The sequence below is a fragment of the Chelonoidis abingdonii genome, chromosome 26 (genome assembly GCF_003597395.2).
Source record: "Chelonoidis abingdonii isolate Lonesome George chromosome 26, CheloAbing_2.0, whole genome shotgun sequence".
Taxonomy (NCBI): Eukaryota; Metazoa; Chordata; order Testudines; family Testudinidae; genus Chelonoidis; species Chelonoidis abingdonii.
Window position 1 is genome coordinate 3,655,919 of NC_133794.1, and position 18,851 is coordinate 3,674,769.

The window sequence follows — 18,851 nt, forward strand, 5'->3', positions numbered from 1 at the left end:
GCACTTCCCTGTAAATATGTATTTACACACTCATACGCCATGCACACATGTAAATGGATGCACATGATGTATGTGTGCATATTTAGATCTATAGCTACATATTACAGATGTTACACACGTATGTAAAAATAACACACAAAAAGCAGCTATAGATATTGTGCATTTGTAGAGCAATAAAACACAGAAAAACATTTGTTTGTGTGTGTATTTACTGCTCTTTTCCTTTATAGAAAAGTGTTGCCGAGCGGGTGTGTTTGTGCACACACATGAACACATGCTATACGCTTATCTAATCTAAAAATGACCATCAGAAATCCATGGTAAAATACAGTTTTTGTGCTTGTTGTGCACAGCCCACAGCTCAACATACTATAAATATCTGGGTTTAATTCTGAGCCAAGCAAACTCTCCTTGAGTTCAGTAAGTGATGTTCCTAAGTAAAGGCTGCAAAATCTGGCCAGCAGCCGTGTTTAAAATCCTCGTCCTTAATGCTGCGATAAAGCCGTCCTTTGCATTTCACAAAAGTTCCTGGATTCGGCAGTCGGACAAAACTCATCCGAGTCAATGAACCAGGCGTACACATCGTCCTAAAAACGGTACTTTCACCACCAATTCCTGTTTGGCATTTTTAGATTGTATAAACTTACAAGGTCAGATCCTCAGCTGCTGTAAAGGGGATACAGCTCAATTGACAGCTATGGATCTACAGTATATAGAGATCATATATAAATATATATTGTTCTTGAAAGTGTGTGTGTTTGCAGTGCAGATGTTCATGCCTTGCCATTTTGTCTATGAAATATGCCCAGAGTAGTAACGATACACAGATATGTAGACATCTGTAATTTACAGAGGCACCCAAAAAATTACATCTGCACTGGCTGGCTCAGTTCTCATTTTATAGACCATTACTCCTTAAAAAACAAAATGTGGAGAGTGTTTGCCTCCAAAGTTAAAAACAACTATATCCCAGTGCCCAGAGCACATTAAAATATAAAAATTAACAAATAAACAAAAAAAAAAACTTTCCGAGGAAAGATTCCACTTAAAGAAATATCAGCAAAAGAGAAAAACAGGCAAACTGAACTTTAGTTTTTCCATTTTCTACTGTAAATTTTTTTTTTTGCTCAGTAAGAAAACCGAGAAACTGCCCATTTCGGAAGCCAGGGATTGTCATTCCAATGAGAATGGAAAGTTGTTTACAGTTTGTAATTAAGTTTCTATTGATAGCCCCAAACTGTGAAAGTTTATAAATATCTTAATGAATTGTTTGTAAACTCACCTGAATACTGTCTCAACACTGAATAAATGTTTATTTATAGGCTTCGCTAATTTCACTCTCCCTGTTCAGCTCATTGTTTCAGTCTTTGTGTGTGTGGTTATATAATATTTTTATGCTTTCATTTTCCTTGCAAGTACCTTAACTTCCTCAACGGTCAGACTCTTTTCCCAAAGTCTGAAAAACCCACTCTTTGCTGCAATCTTTCCAATGCCTTTTTTTTTTTTTTTTTTTTTTTTTTTTTTAAAGAAAAGACCACTGGCAAAACTCCCACAGCTTTCCGCTAGAGCCCGAACCAACCGAAATAAGTTATCATCTTGAACTCCCTTACCCCCCGCAAAAGCTCCTTGTGTAACAAATTATGCTGTGAAGATCAGGAGGGAAGAGTCAAACCCATGGAGCAAAATGTCTAACAATAGCGGATTGGATGGGGCTGCTTTCAAACGGCCTGTAGGGTTTTTGTTAGTTAGTTTGGTTGGTTGGTTGGTTGGGTTACCCCCTACCCCAAAGCAGTCCACAGCTTTCTATGATTTTCTAAATAAATAAGGCCCAACGCTGCCTGTGCTCTAGCGGTAACACCAGTCAGGTCAACAAATGACTGCATCCAGTAGTGAGGATTTACAGAATCAACCTGGGGAGTAGTCAAGGAAAACCAAGCAAGGAAAAGGTGAGCAAGGATTTGCTACATAAAACCCATTTGTGTTCGGGAGGCTCCTCCAAAGCAGGCCAAGATAAGGAGCAAGCGAGCTGGATTTTCCATCTGCACAGCTACATGTGTGTGCACGCAAATAGCTTTCAAAACACAACCAGATGGAGGAATAGGGACTGATAGCCCAGCTAACCACCCCGACTGTCCAACACTCTGGTCAGTGAAAAATGCACTTCCCCAAAGATTTCCCTGTCAATTTTAGCTGGGTCAGAAAGGCCTGAACTCTGTCCCCTCTCTTAGGCCACCAAGTCACGACAGTAGAAAAATCCACCCTTCATTCCCAACGTTACAAAACAGAGGGCTCAAAATGCATTTGAAAGGGGGGTTAAAATAATGCAGACTTATTAAGGAAATTGAATTTGGAATGTGTAACTAATAATTGCTTTAATGGATTCCCCGTATATCTAGGCTACGTTATCCATGCACACATATTAGACACTTACCCAGATACTAGATTCATTTTACACAGTAGGTTGTTTGTGTGTGTGTGTGATTGGATACATTAGTATAATAGCTACACCCTGATCGAGAACATATATCAAACCTGGAGGCACAGCTACAGGGGTGTGGGACTGCACACCGCAGGCCTAAATTGGGGTGATTCAGGTGTCCAACACAAGGCTCCATACAGGGCCTGATTTGAAAGTGTGAAATGCCTCAGATTACTGGTCACTTTTACAAATATCTGCTGATGTTTCTATGTACGACATCTCCATATGTACACGCATTATGATGTATGTCTAATCTGTGTGTGTGTTATACAGAATGAGTATAGTGTGTATACTCAACGTTTACAACACACACACCGTACACACAATCTACAAATCTATATTCTAGTTCCATGAATAGTGGGTCTCTTATGTAATACACAGATGATATAGAAACAGACCCATCTGGTATTATATATGTGTATGGCATATATAGATTTGTGATATACATGCACTATATATATATACGTGTAGACTGTGTATATGTGATATTATATACACACACTGCATATATCACACAAAATACGTATATTGCATATGAATTATTATACACGTCCATAGTATACAGTAGAACCTCAGAGTTACAAACACCTTGGGAATAGAGGGCACTTGTAACTCAAATGTTTGTAACTGAACAAAACATTAGGGCTGTTCTTTCAAAAATTTACAACTGAACGTTGACTTAATACAGCTTTACACTTCTGTGATTATTGAAATGAAACAAACACAGAAACAGTTTCCTCACCTTGTCAAATCTTTTTTATTAAACTTTCCTTTTTTTATTTAAGTAGTTTACATTTAACACCGTATGTCCTGTATTTGCCTTATTTTTTTTTTATTTTTTTTGGTCTCCAAATACAGTGCGTGATTAACTGGTCAGTTCATAACTCTGGGGTTCATAATTCAGAGGTTCTACAGTATACGTGGTTAGGATGCATATGTGATTATACGATATAAACACACTACACGTACTACATACCGGGCCACATATTATCCACAATGTCTACAGCGTACACACGAATATTTAATAGATTGTTCTATATAGAGTCACCTGATGCCCTGTTTTTAAAGGGACAGTTGGGACTTTTTCTTATATAGACGCCTATTACCCCCCACCCCCGTCCCATTTTTTTCACAGTTGCTATCTGGTAACCCTAGTTCTATATAATATAGTGTGCATGGATGTATACTGAATATATTTGTACATTACACACACAGCATATAACATATACACACACTAACCACATACAAAAAACAATACTGATTACACATTCCAAATCAAATCTGTGTGTGTATATATATATATAAAATACATACGTGTGATACAGATATATAAAAAACAATCTATATAATACACATATGTATGTATGTGTGTGTCCATAAAAAGTGCTTCGAGACCTATTGATGATAAGCTCTATATAAGAGCTAAGTATTATTAATTATTATATAAAAACATGCATACCCACTTACATACAACACACACATCCCCTGGATCATACATACACAAGAGTGCATATCAGCACATAAAGGCCAAAAATAAATACAAATAACCTGCCTGATTTAAATCAATTATCAGAATTACAAATAGTCAAAAAAAAAAATAATTTTTGCAATGACTCGAAAGTCCCCACCAAAATAGTGTTGGCTTAAAAAGCAAAAAACTCAACGCTTTGGCTCTCCTTCTTGGTCTTCTTTCTCCATATTTCAAACATGCTCCTCCAACTCCTCCTAGCTAGCAGATGTGTATTTTATTTTCATATGTGCAACGTCATGGGGATCGGGGGGAAAAAATCTTTGCAAAAAATAAAACCCAGAGCTGGTTGTTAGCAAAAAAAAAAAAGAATACGAACACTTGGGAGTGATGGAATTGGGCCAGGTGAACTGTAGAACTGTTAATACAACAGAGGTAGGAAGCAGACGAGAGTTCTCCTTCGTCCAACAATAAAATAAACTCTTACAGAGCAGATGCCACTTAAAAAGCAAGTGGCACCAAAGACAAGCAACACGGAAGGTAGTTTGATAATTTTTTCGCCTCCACCATGATAACCCTGCGCCCCTCCTGAAAAGCTCTTCTGTGGATTCTGCCCCTCTCAAGTCTCTCCTACCAACTTCAGCCAGGCCAGAACTAGCACATTATTTCAGACTCGGGGCCCTGGACTGCTTCCATCGCAGGCAGAGGAAGGCCAAGCTTTTGGGGCCAGATTCATCATTGGCGTAAGCTATTATCATGCAACAATTTACACTAGTAGAGGATCTGGCCCTCTATTGATCCAGACAGCAGGATCAGGCTTGCCAAGTGCTTAGATCGAGAAATCCAGTTCCAGAGGCCGATATGAGAGCGCCCAGGATTGGGCCCTACAACAATAACTTAGTGCAGAACTTCTCTTCGGCAAGGCCCACAGGTCCAATATTTGGGACTCTTTTCTAGGAAAGGGAGTGGGAGGGACAGTATTAGTTGAACTGGGACGGGGGTGATTTTAGATCGCTAATAACAGGAAAGGGAGAGAGGAAAAAAACTACTCTGCTCCAGGAACTGAAACCAGGGAAATCAGTTCAGAAGTAAACCAGGCAGAGGCAGAAGGGCAGCGGGGAATCTGCCAGGCTGGATTTAATTCACTGGGCACAAACAAGGGGTGACTCCAAAAAAGAAAGCTGGGTTTTTCCTCCCTGAGGCAGAAACGAAACTGGTCTCTGCAGGCTGGCAGGGTCCCAAGGACGGGGCAAACAGAGAGGAACTAAAAAACAAACAGATGCAAGAAAATAACCCTCCAAAAATATTCCAAAACTCATCCCAGAAATGGCAGGCCTGGCTAGAAAAGTTTGTAAAAAATACAGACAGATACTGTGGAGGGGATAGAGAAACAAAGAGATTCTCCTGTTGTTTCTCTAGTTATTAAGATACATATAAGTATTAATAATTATAGGCGCCACTGCTAGATAGATATGGACCTAATGCTAAAATATCGAGCCAAGTTTGTAATGTTATGTATATAGAAAGACAAGACCGGACGTGATGTAGCTATATAGCCATTAAAAATATAGGCTCTAATGCTAGATAATTATACAGAAATATAGGCCCATACACACACATATATATGTATATAAAATACAGGACTAATGCTAAAAATATTCTTTCCAAGCCTGTGACATTACAAAAAAATTGCACGTTTTGGCCTGGAGGATGGGGGAGGAATTATGACACAACATTACATCTTTACTCTCCCACCTTACCCCCAAAAATGGGTTCCCGCCCAACTAACGAAACATTGTGAAATTATAACCAAGTTGGCTGTTGTCTCTTCACTTTTTTTTTTTTTTTTCAGTGACCCCACTTAGTTTGGCTTTGGATTTTTAAAGCCTCTTTGCTTTGATTTTTTTTTTTGTTAGGGTTGTTTTTTAAGGTTTTAATCCATGGAATGATGTTGTAATTATTGTTTTATTGGTAACAACTGTCTTTTAATTGTTCACATGGCACCCCAGAGCATCGTGGGGAGTGGCGGAGTGAGAAGAGAGATGCCTTGATAAATAAACTCATCATTATCAACAATGCTGTTTGTGCAAAATACATTTCTCTCTACACATACCAGATACTATAAGATATCCACTATTAGTTACAGTATGTAATACAATAGATCATTATGTTGCAAAAATATGCATGCCACCGACAGACATGTACGATCTTTTATGTACTGCACGTATTATACACAGACGCGCACGATTCACCTACGCACCAATTCATATGTATCACCTATATATCACATGCACCCATATTGCCAGGTACTAGGGTGGTATCAGAGAAATGACTGCATGTATATACAATATACACACACACACATATACCCAGACATGTTGTATCTTAAGTACAGTACAGTAGTTATATTTTATATTTAATATCTGTAAATCATTAAATATGGGGTATTTAGGTACAGTGTAGTGTATACACAATTTATATCACATTATATACATTCTTAAATACAAGTTATTTTGAGAACAGTATCCGTGTGTGCATAGATATTACTAAATAAAATATTAGGTTCAGTATCTATGTATGTATTTGTATTACACACACACACGATACCTAAGAAAAATATATTTCTAGCTCTATCGCAGACTCGTAGCTCTATCACACCCAGACGTACGTGTGTATACATCATTAGAGAGATGTACATACTATGCCAGATACCTTATATTTATAGAGAAGTTTTCATCCATAAACATTGGGCGCTAGTTGCTTATTTCCATACCTAAACTGCCAGTCATTGATTAGGTACTGATAGTAATTGCTACTGAAGTGTACAGGACCTAATGGAGCCCATCCACAGCCATCACCTCTTTTTAACAAATAAAAAAAAATCCTGGGACCACATTGTTCAGCCAGGAACTCTCCAGAGTAACTTGCATGAGTTAAAAAACACCCTCCTCTAATTCCAGCTGCTCTTTCAGAGTCAAATGCTCATTGTCATTGTAATAATTCTCCTGATCTCTTATCAAATCCAAAATGAACGAAGGCAGAACTGAAGTGAATTCACAATATTCTTCCATAACTAATAATAATAATGGTCCACTCCATTTATTACTTACTGTTGATTAAGGAAAGGAACAGATATTCCCAGCCACTGAAAAAACTATACCCCCCCAAGCATTGTTCCCACCAAATGAGCAAACAGATCTGCAAAGTTTCTACACTGCGCTCTCCAAAAGTGCCCCAAACCACAGAAATTACAGCCAATTAGAAAGATCTATCCATGGCAAACCTCAAAAATGTGATTCACATTATTTGCAGCCAGCATGGCAAAAAGGAAAGGAAGAAAACAGAACAGACAGAAATGCCTTGCTAAGAAGCGACTCCCATTTCTGTGCATCGGTGCTGCGCACAAGCCCACCTATTTACTTGGCTCTCTGCTTCAGCAAAAGTCATTGAAAACCATAAAAATGCAATGTCATGTTTATGGGTTTTTTTTTTAAATAAAGCTGTGGATTTCCTCAGGGCTGAGTTGCTTTAGGTAAAAGAAACAACCATTCCAATGTGTAACTGACAAGGATTTTTAAATCCTGAAGGACACTAAACTACACAAACTGGTCTTTTTTTAAAAAAAAAAAAAAGTCAGATATTGAAGGGCATCAATCACACCCTTCTTACAACAAAATGTGAAATATTTCAACGTAAGATGATTTGTAAAAGAGCATCAAATAATGGCAAAATGCTCTTCAGAGAGGCATGAACGTAGGGGCCGCTAGTTCAGAGCTGAACGGGAGCTCGGCTCCCTACCCCACTCTCCAGAGCAAACTTGCTGCAGGGCTGTGCAGGAGTTAACCTGACCTGCGGGGGACTAGCTAGGGGCACGGGCCTCTTTCAAAAGAGCCGCTGCTTTCCCCCACCTGGTCGGCGAGGAGCGCCTGGGAAAACGCTGCCCAGCTACGGGACAGGCTGCGGAGCTGGGAAGTTGAAACAGACAAAAGCCAAAGTATCGTCGCTACATGAAACTGTCTTCTGGTGGCATTAAAAATATACCTCGTTCCCGCTTTCCCTCTTCGTGGATCCGAACCCCCCCGCCAGAGAAGTTACATGATCAGCTCCAAAGACCCGTTTTAAATCGGCTTCGCCCCCCTGCCCAGCGGAGCTGAATTTCTCCATCACTCAATTGCCAAGTGTTGGGGTTGGGGGGTCGGTTTTTGTTTTTTTAATTATTTGAGTGGAAAAATTCAAAAGCTTTTGGGCGGTTACAAAATCAATTCTTAGCTGCATTTCAGGACAGTGCCCCCCCGCTCCAAACTCAGAAATGTCTCCATAACTTCAGCTCATCCAGCAAAGCTAATGAGATAAAGGGCCTTTTCAGCGAACTCTGAGCTGAAGAGTTAAAATAATCCTCCCCCCGCCAAAAAAAATCCACCGTTTTCATTAACAGCAAAACCCAACATTTCTTTGCCCCACAGATTATACACGGGGGGGGGGGCAAATCCATCCCCAGAAGACCATAAATCCAACACATCCAGAACAGACAGAAATCTAATGCAAACGGTGCAGCCCCTGATATTTTTTTGCATGGTTAGAAATGTTCCATTGATTAACCCCTACCCCCCCGGTTTGCAGCTTGTAAATTTCAACACCTTCCTCCAGCTCAGCGACCATGGAAAAAGCTCCCAACTCTCCGCTTGTGCAAACTTCCTCTGCTCCAAACGCCCCCTTCGCCGCCGCCCCACTTTGCACCGTCCACACGCTCGCTTCCCTTCTCCCTCGAGAAACTGCAACCCCCCGCCCCAGGTTCGCCGCTTTCCCCCCGAGAAATAAAGCCAGGCTTTGTGCCGAACTTTTCCAGCAAGGGAAGAAAGGGGAAACTCCCCTACCTGACCCCGAGCAGGGAGCACGGTGCAAATGCAACAGGAGAGGAAAACAGACAATCCAGGAGCAATTCTTCCCCGGGCATTTAGGAACTGCCTGGATTTCGCTCCCGCTCGGAATGGGGGGGTGGATTTACTTCAAACCAAAAAGACAAATTGGGCTTTGGGGTGGCCGGATTGTTTTTAGCAACCGAAGATCTCAGCCCCCCACAGCCCCGAACACAGAAAGGCAAAATCCACTGCAAGCGCGAGCAACTTCTAGCATTAGCAACCGACCCTTTGCAATAACCCCCCGCGCGGTGCAGATCATAACAGAAAAGACAAATATTAAAATCATTCTACATTTGTACAGTCCCCCCCAGCTCCCTCTCCAACCCCCCCCCAGCATAGCTGCATGCATTAATCCAGCAACCCCCTCTGCCCCTTTTCCCGTCCCTCCGTCCCTCCCTTCCTTCCCCTGTCTCCCTCTCTCTCTCTCTCTCTCTGGTTTTTAATTCTTGAAATAAATTTGGGAGACGCGCCATTTTCTGAACTAAACCCATGTGCAGTGAATATAACAAAGAACTTGGAAACATGCCATCAAACCCTCTTTCCCTGCAGAAAGAGAGAGAGAGAGAGAGAGAGACGGGAAGAATTTTTGTTTCAAACAAAAACACAGCCCAGACAGACAGCAGTAATCCTCCCCCCAGCCACACCGCCAGAGCCTGGTGCGTGGCTCGCACCCACATGAAATCAGGAGTAAACCCAACAGCAAAGTTTCAAAAAAAAATTTTTTTAAATAAATAAATAAAAGCAATGAAAGAAACAAACAGAACTTGCTTCTCTCTCTCTCTCTGTTTGTTTTTTGTTGTCTGTTGGTTGGTTGGTTTGTTACCTGGGTCAGGCAGTATGGGGAATACATGGTTATTTTTGGAAAAACACTGGTGCAGAACTGTTTTTCATATGGAGAACAGCTGGCTAGGTGGCTGCATGGCTAATGCTGCGGCAGTTCCCTCTCTAGTCCATGCTGCCGAGTGGTAACCCCGCCTTGGAGCTCTGAAAGTGAAAGTTTAGACAAAGTTTGGAACCGACAACACTTTTGCCTTGAGAAAGCTTTCAGCTCCCTCCCCCTCTCCCCCGCCCCGCTCCCTCCCCTCTCCCCCCCCATACACACTTTGCATTCGGAGCTCTTCCCTCCCCTTCGCACTGCAGCCCGTCGGGGCAGCTAGTGACTCCCTCCGATTCGGGTTTGCGGCGTGTGTGCACGGGCTGGGCTGGGAGCAGCCTCGCCCGGGAGCTGGGGCTGGTCAGGCTTGGAAGGGTCTAGCCCCCCAGGCGTGTTTCCACTGCAAACCCCCTGCTGCTGAGCCAGGCCCGGGCACCGTAAGGAAGCAAATCCGAATTCCAGAGGCGTCCCATAGGAAGGGCAACTCGCTTCAGTGGGGACCAGCCAGATTTGATTTGAAGCCGGAGAGGGGTTAAAATTGCTGGCTTGTCCTGCTCTGCCATCATCTCACACATGCTCTGGGGCTCCCCCCTCCACCCCCCAGAAGCAGAGGCGACCCCTTGGACTCTGCTTTGGCCAGGCCCGTCACTTTCTCGCAATGCGAAGCTCCTGGCCAGGATCTGGGGGGGGAGTGCTGGGGTTATGCCCCCCCGCAATGGGATGTGCACAGCGCTGTACAGATCTTTGCCCCTAGCAAACCAGAGCTAGGCTGGAGCCCAGCCTGAGAACACAGAACAGGGGCGGAGGCAGCACTCTGTCTGCCATGGGACACAAGGGAAACCAGGGGGGAGGTCTTTGGAGGAACTGACCTGGAGAAAATGTACACGCTGGCAAAGCGGGGGTTAAGGTTTTTCCCTTGGACTCAATCCTGTTCCTCATAAACTCGTTTTTTAAATGTCCTTGAGTTAATTTATTTTATTGCTAAAGAGGTTGGCTTTATTTTAACAATCCGCCCTAGTGTGGTGCAAAGGGGAAAGTGTGCTCCAGCATGTGATAGACGAGTGGCTCTGGAGATCAGATAGATACATAGATAGATGGGGGGGTATGGAACTAGGTAGACTGACAGGTTGTGTAGATAAATAGACAGACAGATAGATAGAGGGGGTGGATGGGGATAGATAGATAGATAGATAGAGGGGGTGGATGGGGATAGATAGATAGTGTATGGTGATAGATGGGTATGGAGATGGATGGATGGGGATGGTGACGGATGGGTATGTATGGAGACGGATGGATGGGTATGGAGATTGGATGGATGGATATGGAGATGGATTGATGGGTATGGAGACGGATGGGTGTGTATGGAGATAGACGGGGATGGAGATGGATGGATGGGGATGGAGATGGATGGGTGGGGATGGAGATAGATAGATGGGCATGGAGAGAGATGGATGGGTATGGAGACAGATGGGTGTGTATGGAGATAGATGGGGATGGAGACAGATGGGTGTGTATGGAGATAGATAGATGGGTATGGAGAGAGATGGATGGATATGGAGACAGATGGGTGTGTATGGAGATAGATGGAAATGGGGATGGAGACAGATGGGTGTGTATGGAGATTGGATGGATGGATATGGAGATTGGATGGACGGGTATGGAGATGGATGGATGAGGATGGAGACGGATGGGTGTGTATGGAGATTGGATGGATGGATATGGAGATTGGATGGATGGTTGGGTATGGAGACGGATAGATGGGTATGGAGATGGATGGGGATGGAGACGGATGGGTGTGTATGGAGATTGGATGAATGGATATGGAGACTGGATGGATGGGGATGGTGACGGACAGTTGGGTATGGAGCCAGATGGATGGGTATGGGTATAGAGACAGATGGGTGTGTATGGAGATTGGATGGATGGATATGGAGATTGGATGGACGGGTATGGAGATGGATGGATGAGGATGGAGACGGATGGGTGTGTATGGAGATTGGATGGATGGATATGGAGATTGGATGGATGGTTGGGTATGGAGACGGATAGATGGGTATGGAGATGGATGGGGATGGAGACGGATGGGTGGGGATGGAGATTGGATGGATGGGGATGGAGATGGATGGGTGTGTATGGAGATTGGATGGATGGGAATGGTGACGGATGGTTGGGTATGGAGACAGATAGATGGGTATGGAGATGGATGGGGATGGAGATTGGATGGATGGATATGGAGATTGGATGGATGGGAATGGTGACGGATGGTTGGGTATGGAGACAGATAGATGGGTATGGCGATGGATGGGGATGGAGACGGATGGGTGTGTATGGAGATTGGATGGATGGATATGGAGATTGGATGGATGGGGATGGTGACGGACGGTTGGGTATGGAGCCGGATGGATGGGTATGGGTATGGAGACGGATGGGTGTGTATGGAGATTGGCTGGAGATGGGTATGGAGACGGATGGATGGGGATGGTGACGGACGGTTGGGTATGCAGACGGATAGATGGGTATGGAAATTAGGTATCTGGAGAAGGGCAGGCAGGTGATGGGTACATAGCAGGCAGAGGGACAGTTTCCCACTCTAGCCACCAGATCCCCAGTGGGGTGCCAGAGATTGCCCAGCCAGGCCCTGCCTTCCCCTCTTGCTGCATTTCCCTATGATACTGTTTTACCAGCCCGGGGGGGGAGGGGGGGTGTCTTTCCTCCTCTTCTGCACCTGCTGCTGAGCAACCCCTTGGCCAGCCCCTGGTCGCACTGGGTGTCCCGCTGGCGAGCCCCATGGGAATCCAGTGCAGGAAGCCGGGAGACCCCGTTCCCCTCAGCTGGAGTGTGGGGCAGAGAGCAGTCAGGGGCAGGGCTGAAGGCAAGTTTGTTAATTTCACCCTGGGCTGAACCAGGTGTCTTCTGCAAGGGGCACCTGGCTGCCCTCAGGGATTAGCCTGGAAAGCCGGCTTGGGGCTCAGGGGGGGTCAGCAGACTTGTGAGGCATCAGCCCCCTTCATGCCCATCCCCTCCCACAGTGGCATCTCCTAGCATCATGCTTGTGCCCTCTCTTTCCAACAGTGCCCCATTGCTGAGACACTGGCTAACCTCCACCCCCACCCCACCCCACCCCGTTTGCTCCAGGAGACAACAAGTGTGCTTGCAACTCAAAGCAGGGAGTTTAGAATTACCAGGAGGGAAGAGGGCTAAAGTTTCATCTTAATATCCCCAATTGAAAGCTCTGCTTTGTTTCTGAGTTGCTGGGGCAGAAACTGGAGAGGAGGGGGGGCTCTGATGTGGAGAGAGGGTTTCAAGCATGGATCCAAGAGCTGCCAAGGTGAGAGGGTGGGGGAGGGATAGGAAGGGAGAAAGGGGAAAAGGCTACCCCACTCAGCAGGTTGGGTGTGAGTGCCGGGGGAGCGGATAGGTCGGGGGGGGGGTTAAGGGGGTGTATGTTTCTCTGTATGTTAAATCCTCACTTTTACTCTCTTGAAAATGGTATACACACACACACACACAAGATAAACAGAGGGGATTCACACACAGACAAGACACACTCTAGCTGTGCAGGCACACACAAACACACACAGACACAGATGACACCACACACACAGAGTATACATCCAAAGGCGGGATACACACAAGATACACATACACAAACACGAACAGGATACACACTAGATACACATCCACACAACACATGCAGAGTACACACAGAAGATATACCCACAATACACAACACATACATGCACAGGAGGTGTCCTAGAGACACACACAGGTGTAGAACAGGTTAGGAATTTTCCAATACATTTATTTTTTGCTGAAAAAAGTTGATTTTGTCAATAGCGAAACATTTCCCAGGAACAGGTTGCTCTGGACAAATTCCCCATTCTGGTTTTTGGAGGGGTTAAAGGCACGACATTGTCAAAATACAATGGTCCAGTTTTAAGTTCAAAAACCATTTTGCACTTCGAAATGGTAGTTAGTTCACTGTTCAAAAAATGTAAAGCTGTTTTTTTTAAAAAAGGCCCACGTGGGAAGGAACCGGTTTGAGCTTCTACCCAAAGAACTCCTTTCACTTGGCCCAATCTCTGTCATTTTTTTCAGATTTTCGGTTCACGGAAATTTGCTATTTTGACTTTTTGTGATGGGAACACCTCCTGAAATCTGGCAAATTCCTACCTTATGGGTAAGCCCATCTCCCTCCCAGCCCCCAGCGTACATCTACATTGCAGCTGGGAGTGACCCCGGGGAGACAGACGCGCACGAGCGAGGGGCAAACTGGCGTGTGACAAACAGCACTGTGGATGTTGCGGTTCGGGCAGCAGCTTGGGCTCACCTGACCTCCAGGCAGCTTCTGTGAGTCTGGCTACCCTGGCTGGGAGGCTCGCTGACAGCTCCAGTGTAGACACACCCAGCGAGGCCACATGAGGTGCCTTTCATTTGGCACAAGACCAAGGACCTGAGTGCTGCTGCCTCCATGTCTTGGGGAATGTCCACCCAGAGCTGGCTTGGCCTTTTGGTCTTTCAGGCTGGGTTCTGCGCTGGAGCTGAAGGCACTACAGTGCCTGGACCTGCTTGGAACTGGGTCCATTAGCCACTCTCCCAACTCCCAGCCTGGGTCTCAGTGTCACATGGGAGGAATCTGTCCTGTCAAAGGCCTGGAACCGCGCACAGAGAAAGGGCAATTCCCAGCTCACTGTCTGGCTATTCATCTGCCCTGAGCACTTCAGCACCGACCCCCACGCACACGCTCACAAACTCAGGAAAAATCAGTCTCCTTTCACAGATGGAGAAACTGAGGCACAGAGCGATGAAGGGATCACAGTGAGTTACGGGGTACAGCTGGGAAGAGAACTAGAAAACCTTGACTGTCAGCATCTCCCCTCCCCCAGCTCTAACCCACCAGCCTCCACTCCCCCCAAGCTGAGGATAGAACCCAGGAGTCCTGACTCCCAGCCCCCAGCTCCAGACCACCCCCTTCCTACTCTTTGCAATAGAACCCAGGTGTCCTGCCTGCCTGCCCCTTGCCATAACCACTTCTTGTTCCTCTGTGCAGCTAATGATCAGCCCTGGGATTCCCCTTCCTGTGCCAGGCAGGGGAAGGAGGGCAGCAGAGGAAGGAGAAGCCCATATGCCATTGTGCCCCACTCCCATACCATCTCCCCAGGGAGTCATTCCTGAAGGGCTGCTTGGCTCCATGACCAAGGGGAGAGTGGACAGGGGTCAATGCCAGGTCAACTGGCCTGTGTCCTCCCCATCCGCCTCTTGGTCAGTGAGCTATGGTGGGGAGGGACACACCTTAGATGGGAACGTGCCAATTGGCCTGGAGTCTAGGGGAACAGGTTGGGAAGCAAGGAACGAGACACGGGGCCTTTCCCCTCTCAGGGGCGCTGGCTCCAATCTGGCCCCACGGCAGGGGGATTGGATGGCTCAGGGAGCTGGGGAACAGGACATCGGTAGGGCTGCCACCTGTGAGGTACAAAACCCCATTTCATCCAGGACAGCTATATCCAAAAATGGACAATCCTGGGAAATCCTGGGCAGGTGGTCACCTTACACATGGGGCTTTTCCCCTCTAGGGAGCGCCGCCCCCAATCTGGCCCCAGGGACTGGCAGGCTGGGGGGGGGCTCTCCCCTCCAGGTGGCACCAGCTCCAATCTGGTCTGGCCAGCCATGACCCAACGGGCAGTCTGGCATCCTCCAGGAGAGGAATTTGCTGGCATCATGCTGCCTCCACTGCTGAGCCGAGCTCCCCATGCCCACCAACCCCCCCTGCTGACACGGGGGGCTGAGGCAGGGGAGGTCTCAGATATAAGCCCCCATTGAGCCAGCTCCTTCCCCTGGCACTCAGGCACCACCCTCTCCATTAACTCTGCTGCAAGGCCTAGGCACTGAGGCTGCCCCCACCTCCTGGCGGCCCAATTTTCCAACTGCGAGCCCAGCTGTTTGCCACAGCACCAGGCAGTGCCAGTGCCAAGCAATGCGTCCCCTCTGGGGAGGGGCTGGGACGCGGCTCTTTGAGCCTCCCTTGTTTTGTTTAGCTCCTTGCTACGGCACCAAGCCTGCTGGGGAGTGGGGCTCAGCTTTAATTCAGGCACCCAGCCCAGTGAGCCAGGGCAGAGTTGGGGGAGCCGCTTTCTCTGCCATCTGTCACCACTCGGTGCCGAAAGAGACGCGCCATACAGGGGCTGGCACGCGAAGACAGCAGTGTCCTGGCTCAGCCCAGCCAACAGGAGCGGGTAAGCCTTTCCTCGCTGGGGCCCTTGTGCCCACGGTCTGTAGGGCCAGGCTTGGCACATTTGGCAGTGCTGCCACGATGCTTGCATAAAAGACAGAGGGCTCTGTGCCACATGGCCGTAGTAGGGGTGCAGAGCTCCCAGGCAGCACTGCCCAGGGATTAGGAAAGTCCCATGTACAGTTCGGGGATGGGGGGGAAGGCCAATAAGGAGCCACAGAAGGACCCACACAGCAGGGGAAGATGAACAAGGTACCACGGAAGGTCCCACACAGTGGGGGGAGATGAATGAGGGGCCACAGAAGGACCCACACAGCAGGGGAAGATGAACAAGGTACCACGGAAGGTCCCACACAGTGGGGGGAGATGAATGAGGTGCCACAGAAGGACCCACACAGCAGGGGAAGATGAACAAGGTACCACAGAAGGTCCCACACAGTGGGGGGAGATGAATGAGGTGCCACAGAAGGACTCGCGCAGCAGGGGGAGATGAATGAGGTGCACGGAAGGTCCCATGAAGCAGGGGGAGATGAATGAGGTGCCACAGAAGGTTCCACACAGTGGGAGGAGACGAATTAGATGCCAGGGAAGGTCCCATGAAGCAGAGGGAGATGAATGAGGTGCCATGGAAGGTTTCACGCAGTGGGAGGAGATGAATTTTGTGCCACGGAAAGACTCGCGCAGCAGGGGGAGATGAATGAGGTGCCACGGAAGGTTCCACACAGTGGGGGGAGATGAATGAGGTGCCACGGAAAGACTCACGCAGCAGGGGGAGATGAATGAGGTGCCACGGAAGGTTCCACGCAGTGGGAGGAGATGAATGAGGTGCCACGGAAGGACTCATGCAGCAGGGGGAGATGAACAAGGTGCCACGGAAGGTCCCACACAGTGGAAGGAATCAGGAATTTCCCCAATCTTGATGCGATACCAGGGCAGCCCCTTTCCTCAGGGGGCTGCTGGGACACGAATGGCTCTTGAATCAACTCAGTTGCAATTACCCAGCCATTGGGAGGAACCTGTGATTACCGGAAAGTCCCACCACGAGAGGGGCACTGTGCCAGGTACCTCCAGCACAGTGAGTGATGGAAAAAGCCCTGAGTCAGAGCCATCCTGGGATCCACACCACCAGCCATACCGGTCCCACCCAGGGGGCTGCAGGACTGCTCCCTACCCCCACCCCATGTGGACCTGAGCCTGCTGGAGGGAGGGGGTGCTCATCTCATGCTTAAGGCAAAGTGGCATAGAATTAGCCAACTCCCCCGGCACCTCCAAGCCCCCAGGTAGCCCAACCAGTAGAGAGCAAAGCAGGGTGCAGGGCTTATGAGAGCCCCTCTGGGGCAGGCTCCAGGGGGTGCACTTCCCCGCCAGCCCCCCTCACGCATCCCAGCCCCAACTCAGCCACCAACCTGGCTGCAGACCCCAAGTGCCGGTGCTCTGAGTTCAAGGGGTCTCAGACTTACCACTCAAAGCCCCCCACTTCCACGTTGGTGGAGAGGCCAAGGAAAGATCGAACCCTAGACAGTGACCCCGATGCATCCCTGGGGAGTGGCTGTGGGTGCCCCCCACCATGCCAAGCTGGTATCTTAGCTCTGCCGCTGCATTAACACTGGGCATAAATCAAACCCGAAGTGACAGTGGTTCCAGGCCAGGGCTCAGCCCCAAGTCAGGACTCCTGGCCTTGGAAGGGAGTGGGGCCTAGGGGTTAGAGGTTCTGGTCCCAGCTCTGGAAGGGGAATGAGGTCTCTAAAACACACCATCTCCTAGTCCAGCTCTTGCCACCATCTGTGCCCACCCCCAACTGCCAACCAAGGGGCCAGGAACAACCCTTCCCTCCCCCACCCCTGAGGCTGGAATCAGTAATCATCATCCCTTTGCACCAGTCAATCTCAAAGCACCTTACAAAGGAGGTTAGGAGCATAATCCCCATTGTACAGACAGGGAAACTGAGGCACAGAGAGGGGAAACGACTGGCCCAAGGTCACCCAGCAGGCCAGTGGCAGAGCCAGGAAGAGAACCCAGGTGTCCTGAGTCCCAGTCCAGCGTTCTAGCCCCAGGGAAGCGGGGAGCTCAGGGCTCGGATAGCAGTGGGGTTGCAGGTCAGGATCGACGGGCACCAGCAGACCATTGTAAGAAGCTTTCCTGATGCCCGTCTACACTAGCCAAGCCCGTCTCTCCCCTCAGCTGAGTCTGGTTTCAGCCGAGGATGCACCCCCACACACACACACTCAAAACGGCTTCAACTTTCCACAGGCTGCTCCCTCTGCTCCCCCTGTGTGGGGGGGAGGCATCCTCGGCTCTCACAGCTGCGCCCCTGCCCAGCTCCTCCTAACTGGGCCGATGCCCAAAGAATGCCCAGCCATGCCAGGAGCCGCCTGCGGCTGGGGGATGGGGGGCAGCTGGAGGCCCAGGAAGGAGCAGGTTTTACAACACGCCAAGGAAGGAATCAGGGTCTCTCCCGCCCACCCCCAGTCCCCAAGTGGCACGACTGCCAAAGAGGGAGGTCACTGGGTAACCCTCTCCCCTTCCGGGCTCTTGTGTGCCTAGAGCACCCCCATTCCCAGGCCTCTCCCGCCCATCTCCTCACCTTTCGGGGTAAAAGAGAGACCATCTGTGCCCCTCCCCCCAATCCCTCTTCACTGCCAAACCTCTGATGCCAGTGTCTGTCTCATTGTGCCTGGACCTGCCAGCTCTGTGCCATGCTCCTGGCGCCTCCCATCTCCGCCCCCCCGCCCCCACGAGCGCTTTGTGCAGCGGGGGAGGCGGCTCTTTATTTGAAAGCTCTTCATATGGGGGGTGAATTGGAGATTCCCGATAAAGCAAAAAATCACTCATGCATAGCTCAGCCGGTGTCCCTTAATCCCGACCCGCAGCCCCCCAGCCCC

General features: G+C 48.1%; 1 protein-coding gene across 14 annotated transcripts in view; it reads right to left on the minus strand.

The window, feature by feature from the left end:
* The window catches only part of NFIX (nuclear factor I X), a 180,208-nt gene that overhangs the window by 143,419 nt on the left and 17,938 nt on the right, over positions 1-18,851 (minus strand). For 5 of the 14 annotated variants that reach the window (XM_075061162.1, XM_032790012.2, XM_032789998.2 and 2 more), the window contains exon 2: positions 9,690-9,850. The exons of 6 other annotated variants lie outside the window; for them this stretch is intronic. In XM_075061162.1, coding sequence (XP_074917263.1) covers positions 9,690-9,716 — 27 coding nt within the window. In that variant the 5' untranslated portion in view covers positions 9,717-9,850. Of the gene's footprint in view, positions 1-7,855; positions 7,881-8,821; positions 8,882-9,689; positions 9,851-9,968; positions 10,054-18,851 lie in introns of those variants that run through there. 3 more of the 14 variants (XM_032790005.2, XM_032790066.2, XM_032790076.2) reach the window with 3 other exon arrangements.